This window comes from Moschus berezovskii, chromosome 6 (assembly GCF_049115385.1).
Source record: "Moschus berezovskii isolate FMDL1 chromosome 6, NW_MosBer_1.0, whole genome shotgun sequence".
NCBI lineage: Eukaryota > Metazoa > Chordata > Mammalia > Artiodactyla > Moschidae > Moschus > Moschus berezovskii.
Window position 1 is genome coordinate 113,632,715 of NC_142465.1, and position 14,685 is coordinate 113,647,399.

A 14,685-nucleotide genomic window follows, 5' to 3' on the forward strand; every position below is an offset into this window, starting at 1 on the left:
TTTGTTAAATAAGATACAGTCACTGCTCTGGTGGCTCAGGGGAAACCGCAGACAGTGTCAGTCGGCCGGGTATGTGCTAGGGCTTTCCTGGGGCGTGGATGGAAAATGAGACCAGTGGGGAGGCCACCAGGGGGATGGGTTCTCCTGCGGAGTGCAGATGAATGGAGTCGTGGGCCCTGGTCACCTGATTTGGAGGGAGGGAAGCAAGAAAAGGGGTGTCCCGTTTGTGGGAAGAGGGTGAACACGTAAGAGAAAATACATCCCTAAACCTTCCCAGCCAGGGTGAGACCTGGAGCTCCCCACACTGGACTCCCTGTACCACTGATGGGGGGGGGGTGCGCCAGAGGGACTTCCCTGGTGGTTCAGTGGTTAAGAATCCGCCTTGCAGTGCAGACGGCAGGGGTTCGATCCCTGGTCAGGGAACTCGGATCCCACTGTGCTGTGGAACAATTAGGCCCGCAGGCCCACAGCTGCTGAGCCCCCGCAGCAGCACAGAGAGCTGGAGCGCCACCCGCAGATGCAAGGAGGCCCCACCTCTGACAACTGAGACCCGACCGCAGTCAAAGTAAAAAAAGTGCCATCCAGGGGCTCTCTCTAGGATTCCCGGGAGGCTGGGGAGGGGAGGCCAGCAGCCATGTGTCCACAGCGACACGTGTCCAAGCAAAGGCCCCAGGAAACCCAAGTTTTATCCCCTATAGAGAGGAGGCCGGGTCTCTAGAGAGAGGGTCCCTTTAAGAAAGGTGAGGCGGGCAAGGTAGGTGCCATCCCCCAACCCTCAGCCCCAGCTCTCCCAGCCGCCACAAGATGGAGTTATGGAGTCACATATGCTCATCTACACTGAGAGAGGAGCCAGGATCCAGCCCCAGCCTGCCGCTCTGGGACATGTGCGCCCGTTCTCTGCCCTGGGCCCCTCCAGCAGCACCTGCCGGTGGGGCTTCAGTGCACAGCGCCAAACAGCGGGCCCGGGATAGGGGCCACCTTCCCCTGCCATCCTCTACCTCTGCCATTCCCTCCCCAGTGCCCACCAGCTCCCATCAGAGGCCCCGGGGGAGAGCCTCTCCGACTCCCTCCTGGCCCACCGTCCCACCCCCGGGGAGCAGCCAGAGATGCAGAAACAGAACTCTTTGTCAGCTCAGTTTTATGAACTTCAGATTCACACAGGCCATGCAACAGCGGCCTCACTGGCGGGGCCAGGGCCACCCAGGGCAGTTGAGGGTGGCAGCTCCCCTCATGGACCCCTGGAGGTGACCCCTAGGAGCAGCCCCCGACCCCGACCCGGTGTGCCAGGCCCAGTTGGGGCTCTGAGAGGGGAAGCCCCATTTCCGAAGTCCCTGCCCCCACAGACTCAAGAGTCCAGCCCTTCCTCCGTCTTCACCTCGGGTTGCAAAGGCCCAGTGCCCGGGCTCGGCACCTCCATGGCCTCGAGGCCACCAGGCTCCTCAGTGCCGGCAGGTGGGAGGTCAGAGTCCACTTCGGCCTCAGCCTCCTCCCCGTCGCCAGCTCCACCTTCGGTGCCTGGGCTGGGCGGGCCGTCCTTGGGGCGGCGCAGGCAACAGTTGGTGGCCACAGCCATGAAGATCCCCGCCAGGGCCACCTCGGAGCCTGCCAGGTAGAAGATGATCTCGTAGTTCTTGAGCGCATCCACCAGGCGGCCTGCGGGGAGGGCGGATGGGGAGGTGAGGGCAGGCAGGGGAGCCCACCCTTCACACACACGCACACGCACGTACACACACGCACACACGCAGTGCTCTTGGTGGGGTTCACAGGAGACACACACACACGCCCATCTTTGCTCCTATTTTATAGATGGCAAAATTCCATGAGGGTTCTGCCATTTGAGACCTTAAAACTGTCACTTCACCTCCCTGGATCTCAATTTCTTAAGTGATATGGGGCTTCCCCGGTGGCTCAGGGGTAAAGAATCTGCCTGCAATGCAGGGAATGTGAGTTCGAGCCCTGGGTCAGGAAGATCCCCTGGAGAAGGAAATGGCAACCCACTCCAGTACGGTTGCCTGGAGAATCCCATGGACAGAGGAGCCTGGCGGGCTACAGTCTATGGGGTCACAAGAGTCGGACACGACAGAAGTGAATTAGCACATGGGGCCTGAGGTCAGGCAGCACTTTATAAGGGCCCGCCTGTTCCCCAGATTCAAACTCCACGTGTACCCTGGAACTGGCCCAGCTGGGGATATTTGACCTGGAAGTGGGGAGAGTACGGGGCTCAGCCCTGCTCTCCTGGGGGCCCCAACTCTTTGCTTTTTCCATCTAACCGCCTTGGTCTTCAGGGGCCTGGTTCAGCTCTCTCTTCCAGGCCAAACTTCCAGGCCACCCCCACTCCCAGGAGGCCCCGTGTAGTCCAGACTGAGCTATCACCAGCATGGGGCAGGAGGCAGGATTTGTGGAGAGGTTATTCTTATTCTCTGTATTTTCCAAGCTTTCCATCACAGGTATATGTTACTTTCATACTCAGCAAAGTCTTTTTTGTCCCCCCAGCCATGCTGCATGGCTTGCAGCATGCTAGTTCCCTGACCAGGGTTCAAACCCAGATCCACACAGTGGAAGCGCAGAGTCCTAACCACCAGACTGCCAAGGAATTCCCTCAGGAAAATCTTCAAATTCCAAGTATTTCCCCTAAAGTGTGGCTCCTCGGCTGCCTCGCTCTCTCAGGGGCCTCCTTGTGGCAGTCCACAGCAGCTTGTGACCCTCTCCGTGTGCATCTCAGTGGCCTCAGGAGGTTCCCTGGTGGTCCTCGAGCCAGCTGCCCACCCTGTGCCCCTCTGAGCAGTACCCTAAACTTGCCTTCCTGACGCCAGCCCAACAGCCAGTCCCACCCCCCACACAGTCCTGTGACTTTCCTCACCTTCTTCTCACCCCAAGTACCTTCACTGCCTATTAGATCCACCCCAGGGTCACACAAGAGAATGAAAGATGAGTCTCTGAGCCTCTGGCTGGTTTTATAACTTTTGGTGGTGGGCTCTAAGGTTGCTCACACAGCTTCAGGAGCTTTGTGGTTCCCACTGGGTCAGGTGAATTGGCAAAGTTTGATGAGGGCGCTCAGCTAGCCTGGGCCATCTCAGCTGCAGCCTGGGCCCCAGCAAAGGCGGCCCCTGTCATGGCTCCATCCTGGAGCCTGACCTCAGCTCTCTCCTGCTCATGGGCAGGCTTCCTGCCGTTCCAGGGATAAGCTGACCACCCAGCAAGACCCTAGGAACTCCCACCTCCACCTTTCTGATCCTAGCTCCTGTCTTACTTGTATAGGGACAGTGTCCCCCAGACACACCCTGTGTCCTCTCCTGTGGGGTCCTGCCCTGCCCTAAAGGCCACGCTCATGCCCACCCTGCAGGAAGCCTTACCCTACCGCCTCATCACGATGACTTCCTATATGAGTGTAGAGCGCCCAGCAGGCAGTGTGCACAGTGGAAGACCCCAGCGCCCTGCCCGCTGTGAACTCTGCTCCCGGTTCCCCAAGGACACTCCCTATTCCAGTCACCCCTAGAGGCTGGGGAGACTAAGACACTCAGATGCAGTGTTTCAGAGGTGTGGGCATTAAGAACTGGGCGGGCTCAGATCTGATTCTGGGACTGGCAACTTGCACTTGGCCTCTGTGCCTCTCTGCAGAAGGAGAATAAGCACCTGCACTTCACAAGGCCTTTGAGCCATCTGCAGGAGACCACCCACGTTGGGTTCTTCCTGGCACATTTCCTGGCTTTTTCCGGCCCTACTCTGAGCGGGTGGTGCCTCTTGGAGGGGAGGCTAGTTGGCCATGGGAAGGGGAGTGTAACCGGTCTGTCTCTCCCAAAGGGCCCCTTCCCCTCCCTTGTCCCAGGATGTTCCATCCAGGATAAGGGGGGCTTCCCTCGGACCCCGGGGCACTAGGCCACCCTTTCCTCCGACGGGGCGCACCGGCAGAGGGCGGTCCGATGAGAACAGCCACAGCCTCGAGGAGGAGGACCAGGCCCAGGGCGCTGGGGAATCGGGGCGCGCCCACAGCAGCCATGAGCACCTCGAACTGCAGGGCGCCCACCATGCCGTAGGAGAGGCCGAAGGCGATGCAGAAGGCGACAAGGGCGCCGTAGGTGCGAGCCCGCGCGCTGCTCAGGTCCGTGAGCCCGTTGGCCATCAGGGCCAGGCTGAAGAGGTAGGTGACGTGCGGCCGCAGGCGCGCCAGGCCGGCCAGGGCGCCGCACGCCGGCCGCGCCACGATGTCGACGAAGCCCACGATGGAGAGCAGGAAGGCAGCCTCGGAGTCGGGCACGCCCGCGTCCTTGGCGTAGTTCACCAACAGGATGGCGGGCACGAAGAGCCCGAGCGCCATCAGGAACTTGGTGACGGCGTACACCGCGAAGGCGCGGTCGGCGCACACGGTCACGTCCAGCAGGCGCCGGCGGGTCCGACCGCCAGAGGGCGCGGCGCGCACGCGCGCCTCCGCCTCCGCCTCGCCAGGCGCGTCTCCCGCGCTGTCCCTGCGCGGCCGCGGGCCGGGCCCCGGGGGCGGCCGCATGACGGCGCCGCACGCGCAGCAGTTCAGCAGGAGGCCGCCGAGCAGCAGGAAGCCGCCGCGCCAGCCGAAGTGCTCGAGCAGCTGCTGGCCGAGTGGCGACAGCGCCGACAGGAACACCGGGCTGCCGGCCGCCGCCAGCCCGTTGGCCAGAGGCCGCCGCCGCTCGAAGTACAGCCCCAGCATGATGAGCGATGGCTGGAAGTTGAGGGCCAGGCCTAGGCCTGCGGGCGAGGCGGCGCTGTGCCGGGCTCTCCGAGGGCGCCCCCCAGCCCAGTCCCCGGCGGGAAGCAGGGGCGAGCACCCCGCAGACGCACACCCCCGCCCCAGGGCGGACAGACTAAGGGATGGGGTGACCTGAGCAGAAGGACGAGGACCGCCCCTCATGCGGAAACTGAGGACAAGGAGGTCTGGAGGCAAGGTCTCCTGATCCCACCCACAACCCCATCCCCAAGGAGGGGAGTGGTGCGCGCTCTCACCTGTGAGCACCCCAGCTGTCAGGTATAGCTCCAGGAGGCGCGTGGCGAAGGATGCTAGGATCATGCCGGCCGAGGCCAACAGCCCACCCACCAGCATCACCGGGCGACATCCAAAGCGGGTCACGAGGATGCTGGACACCGGGCCTGTGGGCAGAGCAGGGTCACCAATCGGGCTGGACCCTTCTCTGGTAGACACTCTAGGCTTTGTACCTCCCAGCCTTTAGAGATGACTTGAAGGGATGAGGTCACTTGCCCCCAGTTCAGAGAGCGCAGGGGCTTGGCCAAAGTCACATAGCTTGGCTGAGACACACCAAAGAGAGCCCTATGGGGGAACACGGGGGGTGGAACCTGTACAGGTCCCCTGCCCTCCTGAGACCATGGAACGTAAAGAGCAGAAGGGGCTTCATTCCCTTATGAGTGCCCTTCCTTCCCAGGCTTCCCCCACCCCTCACTCATCATCAGCTTGGCTTGGCTAGGATAACTCCAGCAATTGCCCGGCCATCCCCACCCAGGTGGTTTAGGGCATTGGGATTGGGAATCTTATTTCGATCTCAGTTTCCCCACCTGTAACATAGGCGGGTGTGGATCTTTTGACAGAAATGGAGGGGCCCTTCCAGCTGGTCAAGCTTGCCAGATCAGCCACCGGGGGGTGGGCTCCACCAGTGGCCGCTACTCCCCTTTCCGGTGCTAACGCTTCCACAGGAAGGCAGGGGTTTCCATGCCCTCCCCGAGGGGCCTGGGGGATGCTCAAGGGGTCAGAGGTCTCCTGGTCCCTGATCCCAATCCTCAGTCCTGGGCTTGGGGGAAAGGAGAGGTGTCCACGAGGCGGGGCGCGGACCTGTGCCGTAGAGCATGGCGAGCATAATGGAGGACACCCAGGCTGTGTCGCTGTAGCCCGCGCCGAAGTCGCGCATAAGCGCGCGGAAGAAGACGCTCACAGCCTTGGGGAAGCCATAGGCGAAACCTGTGATCACGAAGCAGGCGCCCAGCACGGCCCAGCCCCAGCCCCCGTCTGGGGGGCCGGGGCCCCGCCGGGGACCGCTAGCGCCCATCGCTGCCGCCTCTGGTGGAAGAGAGGGGACAAGAGGGTGTGGCGAGGGTCTGTAGCCCAGACGAGAAAGGGGGATGGAGACCCAGGGTGGGGAAACCGAGGCATGAGAGTACCAGGTGAGCCCTGCTCAGAGAATGGAGCCAGGAGCGGAAACCGAGGTAGAACCTCATCCCAAGCCTCCCCTCCTTCAAGGGACGTGAAAGATGAGGGGAGGGTAATAGAATCGTTCCCACCTGAGTCTTGACCTCGGGAAGACTCCCTCTGGAGGGCACTCCTTGTCCCTCAGGACCTAGCAATGTCAGGAAAAGGGGGTTCGGCTGAGTGGGAGAGGGCGACCACCGGTGGGTGACTGGAGTCGTGTGTGGGAACCGAAGATGTCCCCAGTGAGCACCCGTGAGGGTCTCAGGACAAAGGAACAAACTCGGTGGAGCGGGGGACAAGTGCCAGCTGCAAAATGGGTGGAGTTCATTTTCCTCCTTGGCCTTGGGGTATGTTCTTAATTCTTCTCAGTGATCAGGAATGTCTACTGTCATTTAGAACATTATGGAGGAAAAATCAAAGCACGCTGTAACAACATCAGCCTTGTCTCAGAAGCCAAGGGAGCGGAGTTCCAATTCATCCCAGCTTAGCCAGGGATTTGCTCTGTGATTTGGGCCAGTCCCCTCCCCTTGACTGAGCCTCAGTTTTCCCACCTGTAAGATGGGTGACTGATCATCCCAGGTCAGCCGGGGATCTTGGTGGTGGGTGGTCAGATCTCTGGCTCCACTGGACAGATGGGAACCTTTGAGGAGGCACTGGAAGAGAGACCCTATCCCTCCAAACCCTTAGCAGCCCCCCATCCCCTCCACACCCTCGGAGCTCCACCCAGGGGTTCATGCAGCAGCCCCAGATGCCCCTGTAACAGACCAGGAGGGGGCTCTGGATGGACCAGCCCAAGCTGGGGGCAGAAGCCTCCCTCCCTTCTGCAACCCCTCTCTGCTGGCATCTCCTTCCTGACCTTGGGTAATGCCAAGGTGTCCAGGGCTCTGCTCCCCACCCCAGGACCAAGTTCTGGCCTTTGCTGCGTCAGCCCCTCACCATGGGTGCAGCCACTTGAGCACCAAGACAAGAGGTGGTCCCGGGCAACCCCCCCCACTCTTACCTGAGCTGTCCCGTGGGTTTGGGTATCCAGCCTCACATCTCCTGAGGCCTGCAGGAAGGGGCCAGCCCACCGGCTCCCCCGTGAAAGCCTCGCCAGGTGGGGGCTGCCTCCCAGGCTTCCTGCAGATCAGCGCTGGCTGGACTCTGGCAGCTCGCTCCCCCAAGCCTAGGGCTTAGTTCTCCCCCACCCCCATGCCCTCTAAGAGGCTTTCTGCTGGGAGCTGGGAGGGGAGAAGGGACAGGGCAGCAGCCAACGCACAGGGCCAGGCTGCCCTCCATAGTGGGGGTCCCTGTCCCAGGCCTGGCCAGGGAGAGCTATAGATAGGTGGGTCCCCTTCATCTCCTGGAGCCTTGGGCAGAAGACACACAGGGTCCTGCCCTGTGGTGTCCTTGTGGTACAAGGGGCACAGCCCTGCCCCGGAGAGGCCCCGCCAGCCCTAATCACCTCAACTCCTCGCCTGCCCCCCACCCCCAGGCCACATTCCAGGAGGGGCCTCTGTGGCTTTCCCCTGGATAAGACTAATCCAGGCTGGATAGCCTGGGACGTGAGGGGGTGGGGAGGGGCCAGAACAAAGGGTGCTGTGTCCCAGGGTGCCGGAAGGTGACTTGCTGGTGGTCCCAGGCCTCAGTGACTGCCACCTCTCCCTTTCTGAGGAACCCACAGCAGAAATGAACCTGGCAGAGACTGGGGATATAGCCTGTAGGAGTCAGGGCAGAACGGAAGACTTGCTTGGGCTTCCCTGCTGGCTCAGTGGTAAAGAATCTGCCTGCCAATAGAGGAGAAAGTTTCGATCCGTGGTTCAGGAAGATCCCCCGGAGGAGGAAATGGCAACCCACTCCAGTATTCTTGCCTGGGAAATCCCATAGACAGAGGAGCCAGGTGGGTACAGTCCATGGGATCGCAGCAGACAGGACTGAGCGACTGAGCATGAGCACAAAAGACTTGCTAAAAGGAGGGATGTGAGGGGCTGGGAGTGAGTGAGGGCTCCCAGGTAACCACCAACCACCTTTAGGACCTTCTGGACTTGCCAGTGCAAGGTCTCCATCCCAACCTGCCCCACTTCACTTCAGTCACTCAGTCATGTCTGACTCTCTGACCCCATGGACTGCAGCATGCCAGGCTTCCCTGTCCATCACCAACTCCCAGAGCTTGCTCAAACTCATGGTCATCAAGTTGATGGTGCCATCCAACCATCTCATCCTCTGTCGTCCCCTTCTCCCACCTTCAGTCTTTCCAGCATCAGGGTCTTTTCCGAGAAGTCAGCTTTTCGCATCAGGTGGCCAAAGTATTGGAGTTTCAGCTTTAACATCATTCCTTCCAATGAACACCCAGGACTAATCTCCTTTAGGATAGACTGGTTGGCTCTCCTTGCAGTCCAGGGGACTCAAGAGTCTCCTCCAACACCACAGATCACAAATCATCAGTTCTTTGGCGCTCAGCTTTCTTTATAGTCCAACTCTCACATCCATACGTGACTACTGGAAAAACCGTAGCTTCGACTAGACGCACCTTTGTTGGCAAAGTAATGTCTCAGCTTTTCGATATTGTGTCTAGGTTAACCACAGTCAACCTGCCCCACCCTGTCCCCTAAATCAGACTCTACCAGGCCGGCTGCCATGTCGCACTTGCTTTATTTCTCATCATTTACAAATGTTAAACAGGGAGCTATGCGGGGTGGGAGAGGGGACGTGCAAGGGGCTTCTCCCCACTGGGACAGGGAAGGGGGAAGAGTTTGAGGAGGCACAAGGTAGGCCCCCAGGGAGAGTCCGGAGTCCCTGGAGGGGAAGAAATGGTTCTGTCCCCCAATTCTGCCTGCTTTCATTTGAAGGGCCCAGACCTTAGGCCAGTGCCCTTGGAACTGCTCAGGCTGCGGTGCGGTTTGGGGAGCAGTGGCCACCCCCCGGTACCAGGGCCTCAGCTCCTTGGATCCACTGCTGCTGCTTCCACTGCCGCCAGCTCTGGGCAGCCCCTGGGCAGGTGTGGGTGGCGGGGACGACCTCCGACTCCAGGTGGAGGAAGGCACCTCAGCGGATGAGGGGCGCCGAGCGGTCATTGGTGACGGTGGGACGCAGCTTTACAGTAGCAAAGGGGTTGGTACCCCTGCCGGGAAGCAGAGAGGAGGGAGTGAGAGGAGCCAGGTCCCCAGCTGGCTGCAGGTCCTGGAGAGGCATCTGGGCCAGGCGTCTGCCCCTACCCCCCTGTGCCCATGGGGTCACCTCCACTCAGGCCCACCGTGTCTCCCCCACAGCCCTCTGCCGAGCCCGGCCCCCTCTGATGCTCGCTCGGGGACTCACCGAGGGAAGAGCTCTGGGGGTTGCTGCTCCCAGGACGTAAGTTTCTGCAGTGAGGGGGAGGGAGGATCGGGTTTGGTAGGGAAGGAGCAAGTGAGCCCCCGACCCAGCTCCCCACTCCAGCAGAGCAGAGGACTGGCCCAGAGGCCCCTACAGTGCCAAGCTTCCGCGAGATGAGGTCAGGCATTTGAAAACCCAAAATGCTGTGGGTGTTAGACTCGAGGAGCCTCTGGGCCAAGTGCCATCTCCCAGTACTAACACTGCCCTGGGAGGAGCCCCCCGGGGGGAGGGCTCTTCCAGTGCTCCCATCAGGACCCTGGGGCTCCCCTCCGCTAGAGAAATCCTTCCTCCCACCCTCCACCCCAGACTCAAGAAGCCCATTCTGTCCCTCCCCGCACAGATAGGCAGGCTGAGGCTGGGCTGGGAAGGTCCCCTTCAGCCAGCCAAGGGCAGGGCAGGGAGGGTTACCTGGTCTCCCTGCCCACCGGACCACCCCTGGGTTGAGAGCAGGCTGTGGGAGGGGGCCCACCTTCACGTCACTGGCCACCCCCATGCTGCCCATGCTACTTCGGCGGCTGCCAGACAAGGGTGTAGGTGCGGGGCTGGGGGTGCGGCTCGGGACCCGGCTTGGGGTTCGGGAGCGGGACTGGCCATCCCAGTAGTCTGAAGATGCTATGGAGTTGCTTGGCCGGTCCAAAAGGTCATCAAGGCTGTGGCTACCCCGGAGTGGGTAGGACCTGAGTCCAGAGAAAAGAGGGAAGAGAAGGGGGTCAGGGTTCAGGCCCTGCTGCATCTGACCCCATCTGCTGGGTCCGCTGAGCATTCTGCATCCTCTTCCCCTGCCCCTGGGTGAAAGGAAACTGTTGGTTTGAGGCAGTCCTGAGAGGAGGCAGAGGGATGGACACAGTGACCTTCAACCTGTAGTAAGATGGGGACGCCCTTTCTCCAGGGGCCAAAGGAGGCTGGGCCCACTCAGGACCACAGCTCAGAGATGCCCCCCACCGCTGAAGCTCCTGCCCCACCTCTGACCAGTGGTACCTGGAAGGTAGCTCATTCACAGGGCTCCTGGGGTTCATGGAGGTCACCGGGTTCAAGGGGTTTGTGGGGTTCATGGAGGTCACCGGGTTCAAGGGGTTCATGGGATTCATGGGCAGCTCTTCCAAAGGCTTCACATAGGCCTCAGGGAACCAGCCGCTCCTGTGGGGTGGAAGCAAAAGGCCCAACAGCAGTGATCAAAATACCACTTCTAAGAGGAGTCAACGATTACTGGGCACTGCTGTGTGCCAGGCCTGGTTCCAAGAGTAATTCATTTCATCCTGTGAAGGAGGTCTTTGCCGACACTCAAAGCCACCCGTCCAGACTCATGGGTCCTACCAGGGGCTGGGGTGCCTTAGAGTGGGGGAACTGGAGATCTGAGAAGGAAAGCATTGTATCTGAGGACATGGAGTGACAGTTTTCATTCCCTACTCACTGAGCATCCACTACACGAGGGGCCATGGAGGGCCAGACGCAGTCCCTGCTCCCCTGGGGCTCCCAGCCCGGCAGGGAGACAGATCCACAAACAGAAGATTGCAAGGTGATGCCAGGGGAGAGGGTGGACTGGGGTTGGGGACCGCAGGCAGCTGCAGGAGCCCAGAGGAAGGGGCACTGGAGCCAGGGTTGCCTGGCTACTAACCCTCCACCCTGGGCCCCCAGTTCCGGTAACTCCAGGCACCCTGCCCGTGGAGTCTTTGATTGGAAGCTCATTACAGCACCTTCAGAGCAGCCAGGGTCAAAGGAGAGACACTATGATCAATGTTCCCCAGCCTTTTCAGATTTCGCGGAACCCATCAGATTCTTGCCCAACACCCGGGAAAGTGTTCTCCACAGAACCACCTTAGACGCGCCCCCTCAAACCTGATCAACAACATTCTCACCTAAAGGTAACTGGAAGCTATTTCAACTCAAACTGACAGAATAAAACCATTTTCAGAACGTTTTAGTTCTCTTTACACCATAATATGCCTACTGATGAAACTTGCCATCGTTTTCCCTAACCCGAATCACAGAAATAATAATGATGTCCCAGGACTGTGATTTGGGACCTCTGATCTAGGTGGGTTTATTTTTTTTAATTAATTAATTTATTTTAATTGGAGGCTAATTACTTTACAATATTGCAGTGGTTTTTGCCATACATTGACAAGAGTCAGCCATGGGTGGACATGTGTCCCCCATCCTGAACCCCCTCCCAGACCCCTCCCCATCCCATCCCTCAGGGTTGTCCCAGTGTACCGGCTCTGAGGGCCCTGTTTCACACATCGAACTTGGACTGACGATACTGTTTCACATATGGTAATACATGTTTCAGTGCTATTCTCTCAAATCATCCCATTCCACAGAGTCCAAAAGTCTGTTCTTTATATCTGTGTCTCTTTTGCTGTCTTGCATATAGGGTCATCGTTACCATCTTTCTCAATTCCGTATATAGGCGTCAATACACTGTTCTGGGGGGTTTTATAATCAGGTCTCCCCAGGAGGTTGGCTGCGCGCCAGTTTAGGGAACTCTCAGGGCGGCACCCTGCTGCCCTCGGACATGGGCCTGCAAAGCAGGCATCTTTCCCACCACTTGTGTTCTTGGTCACGTCTCTCCCCATTGGCTCCTCCTTCTGTTCCTTATCCATGCAGTCATCTGCCAGCCACCCATCTATCCAGATAATCGCCCTGTCCATGCATCACTCATCCATGAGGGCAACCACCCCAGGACGGCCAACCCACTAACCCATCCATCAGCACTTGCCCACTGCCCACCTCTCTCAATCCCCTCACACACCTCTCCAGTTAGCCTGTACGTGTACCCCCCATCTTTGCATCTTTCCGTGCCCCCTTCCACCTGCCCATCTGCTCACAGGCACATGCATCCACCTGCCCACGACAGCCTCATCCAGGAACCATCTACCAGCCCAGGCGGCAAGCACCCTCACACGCACCTGCTAGCTCCCCTGTGGGTGCTCCACTCATTCCTCCTCTGTTCTTATCCTCACTCATTCCGCTCTCCTTAGCACGAGTGGGCCTGGGCACCACACAGTCTCTTGCCCATAAAGCCCTGTGGGGGGGCGCTGCGTGGCTGCAGCAAGCTCTCACCTTCCCTCTTTTCTCTGGCAGAAAGAGTGGTCCCTGCTTTCCTCCAGGCTTGCAGCGCCTGCAGTGTACTCCCCGCCTCCCCCTTTTCTACAGCGTGGTGTCAAAAGCAGCCCCCGTTTATGTTCTCTAAGGATTTCCCCCATGCAAGGGGGTGAGCACACTCAGCTTGCAAGGTCCCAGCATCTCCCCTGCTCCCGGCCCACCTCCCTGTCCAGTCTCTTCTCAGAGCCTGGCTCACTTTGAGGTGCACGGTAGGTGCCCAAGCAGTAGGGTTTCGGTAGTGTTCCCATTTGTGAGAACCTTCCCCTTCCCCATCTTCTCCCATCCTCTCAGGGGCCACCACCCTGAACTTGGTAAAGAGGTTCTTCCTTCCCTGGCAGAAGGGATGAGGAAAACGGTGGGACAAGGAGAGGGATGGGAAAAGGGGAGAGCTGTCCGAGGCCCCAGGGACAGCCGCTATCCTGGAAGACAGACGGAGCTGGAACCCAGGCCATCGGTCTTCCTTCCAACCCACCCTGCGCCCCGGGGCTCCCACTCACGAGGATGAGCCCTCCAGCTTGCCATAGAGCCAGCCGTTCTGGGCTTCAGGCACCAGCACCTCCACGATGTCTCCGGCAGAGAAGCGCAGCAGCGTGTGGTTGGCGCCCTCCGAGTGCGAGACCAGGGCGCGGACTCTCCGGGCGCCGCCGCCGCCGCCGCCGGGGCGCTCGCCGAAGGAGTTGGAGCGCGAGCGCTGGGTGCTGCTGCCGTAGAGTGAGGCTGCCGGACGGGCGGGAGAGCGCCGCGCCACGTGGGTGGGAAGTCCTCCCTGGTGTCTACCCTCGATCCCTCCTGCTGCAGCGCAACCTCGGTTCCTCTTCCCGGCCCGGGATCCCCAGCCTGGGACCCCGGCCCTCCCTCTGCGCTCCGGGGGCTACTCACAGGCGGACGGCGTCCGGGGCAGGGACCGGCGGTGGTCTGGCTCCAGCTGGGACGCGGACCTCGCTTCGGCGGCCTCGGGGCCGTAGGAGCCGGAGCCGGGCCGGCTGCGGGGGGAGCCGAACTCTCCCAGGGGCCTCTGGGGCTGCGAGGGGGAGACGGGCAGGGGAGGGTGGGGCGGGGAGGGGAGGGGCGGGGCCGCGGCGCCCTAGTCCAGCCCCCACCCCCAGTCCCAGGCGTCGGCGTAGGGGTTCTCGGGCCGCCGGCCGAGCCACCACGGGGGCGCCGAGGCCGCGCCGGGGCGGAAGGAGCGGCGGAGGGGCGCTGCGTAGACCGGCGCCCTCGGGGGGAGGAGGCTCCAGGCGGCGGGCCTCAGGCCCCAGGGTCCCGCGGAGGGTGCCGGGGGCGGCGGGGGCGCGAACGGCGGCGGCGGGGGCGCCCAGGGCCTCACCATGTCCAGGCGGGTGGGCGTCAGGCGGCCCGAGGGGTAGGGCGGCCCCAGCACGGGGCCCAGCAGGCCCGGGGAGTGGGCGCGCGACGGGCTGCGGCTGGCCTCCGACTGCTCCTTCCACAGCAGCACGCGGTTCTGGAGCATCCCCCGGGCCTGGCCGGAGGGGACGCGACGGTCAGCGAGGTCTGAGCAGCCAGCCCCCAGACTGCCCAGGGGACCGAAAAGTGGCACCCTCGACCTGGAAACTCGGGCCCTGCAAGCCGAGGGTGGCCGGAATTTCTAGCTGGAAGGAACCAGAGATCGCTGTGGTCACTTTGGGGTCACACACCGTCCAGGCCTCCCGGCCCTTTGTCGAAGGCTCTTCAGTTTTCCGGGAGGAGCCTCCCCTGGCCCCTCTCCCAGTCTGTGTGCTTTGAGTGGGGCTCCACTTCGATCTGATACCGGGCTAGGGGGACAATACAGGTTTGACCACTTGTGTTGCTCCAGGACTTCCCTGGTGGCTCAGACGGTAAAGTGTCTGCCTGCAATGCGGGAGACCCAGGTTCCATCCCTGGGTCCGGAAGATCTCCTGAAGAAGCAAATGGCAACCCACTCCAGTATTCGTGCCTGGAAAATCCCGTAGACAGAGGAGCCTGGTTGGCTATAGTCCACAGGGTCGCAAACAGTCAGACACGACTTCACTTTCACTTTGACTTTCACTTCATCCTCCTGGCTACAGAGATGGTGTCAGGGA

At 60.9% G+C, this 14,685-nt stretch overlaps 2 protein-coding genes across 4 annotated transcripts in view; both read right to left on the reverse strand.

Annotated features, from left to right (window-relative positions):
- Window positions 1-1,345: 1,345 nt before the first annotated feature.
- On the reverse strand, window positions 1,346-6,029 carry SLC16A8 (solute carrier family 16 member 8). The gene is made up of 4 exons (XM_055394873.2): window positions 5,816-6,029; window positions 4,978-5,121; window positions 3,904-4,722; window positions 1,346-1,653 (listed from the first exon to the last, which is right to left on the reverse strand). Exons 1-4 carry the CDS (start codon window positions 6,027-6,029, stop codon window positions 1,346-1,348), a joined length of 1,485 nt encoding a protein of 494 aa, XP_055250848.2.
- Window positions 6,030-8,781: 2,752 nt separating this feature from the next.
- The window catches only part of BAIAP2L2 (BAR/IMD domain containing adaptor protein 2 like 2), a 28,830-nt gene continuing 22,926 nt past the window's right edge, over window positions 8,782-14,685 (reverse strand). For 2 of the 3 annotated variants that reach the window (XM_055396312.2, XM_088837486.1), the window contains 7 exons: window positions 13,953-14,105; window positions 13,505-13,646; window positions 13,123-13,342; window positions 10,499-10,657; window positions 9,990-10,197; window positions 9,464-9,507; window positions 9,058-9,269 (listed from right to left, as the gene is read on the reverse strand). In XM_055396312.2, coding sequence (XP_055252287.1) covers window positions 9,194-9,269; window positions 9,464-9,507; window positions 9,990-10,197; window positions 10,499-10,657; window positions 13,123-13,342; window positions 13,505-13,646; window positions 13,953-14,105 — 1,002 coding nt within the window. In that variant the 3' untranslated portion in view covers window positions 9,058-9,193. Of the gene's footprint in view, window positions 9,270-9,463; window positions 9,508-9,989; window positions 10,198-10,498; window positions 10,658-13,122; window positions 13,343-13,504; window positions 13,647-13,952; window positions 14,106-14,685 lie in introns of all 3 variants that reach the window. The other variant, XM_088837487.1, reaches the window with a different exon arrangement.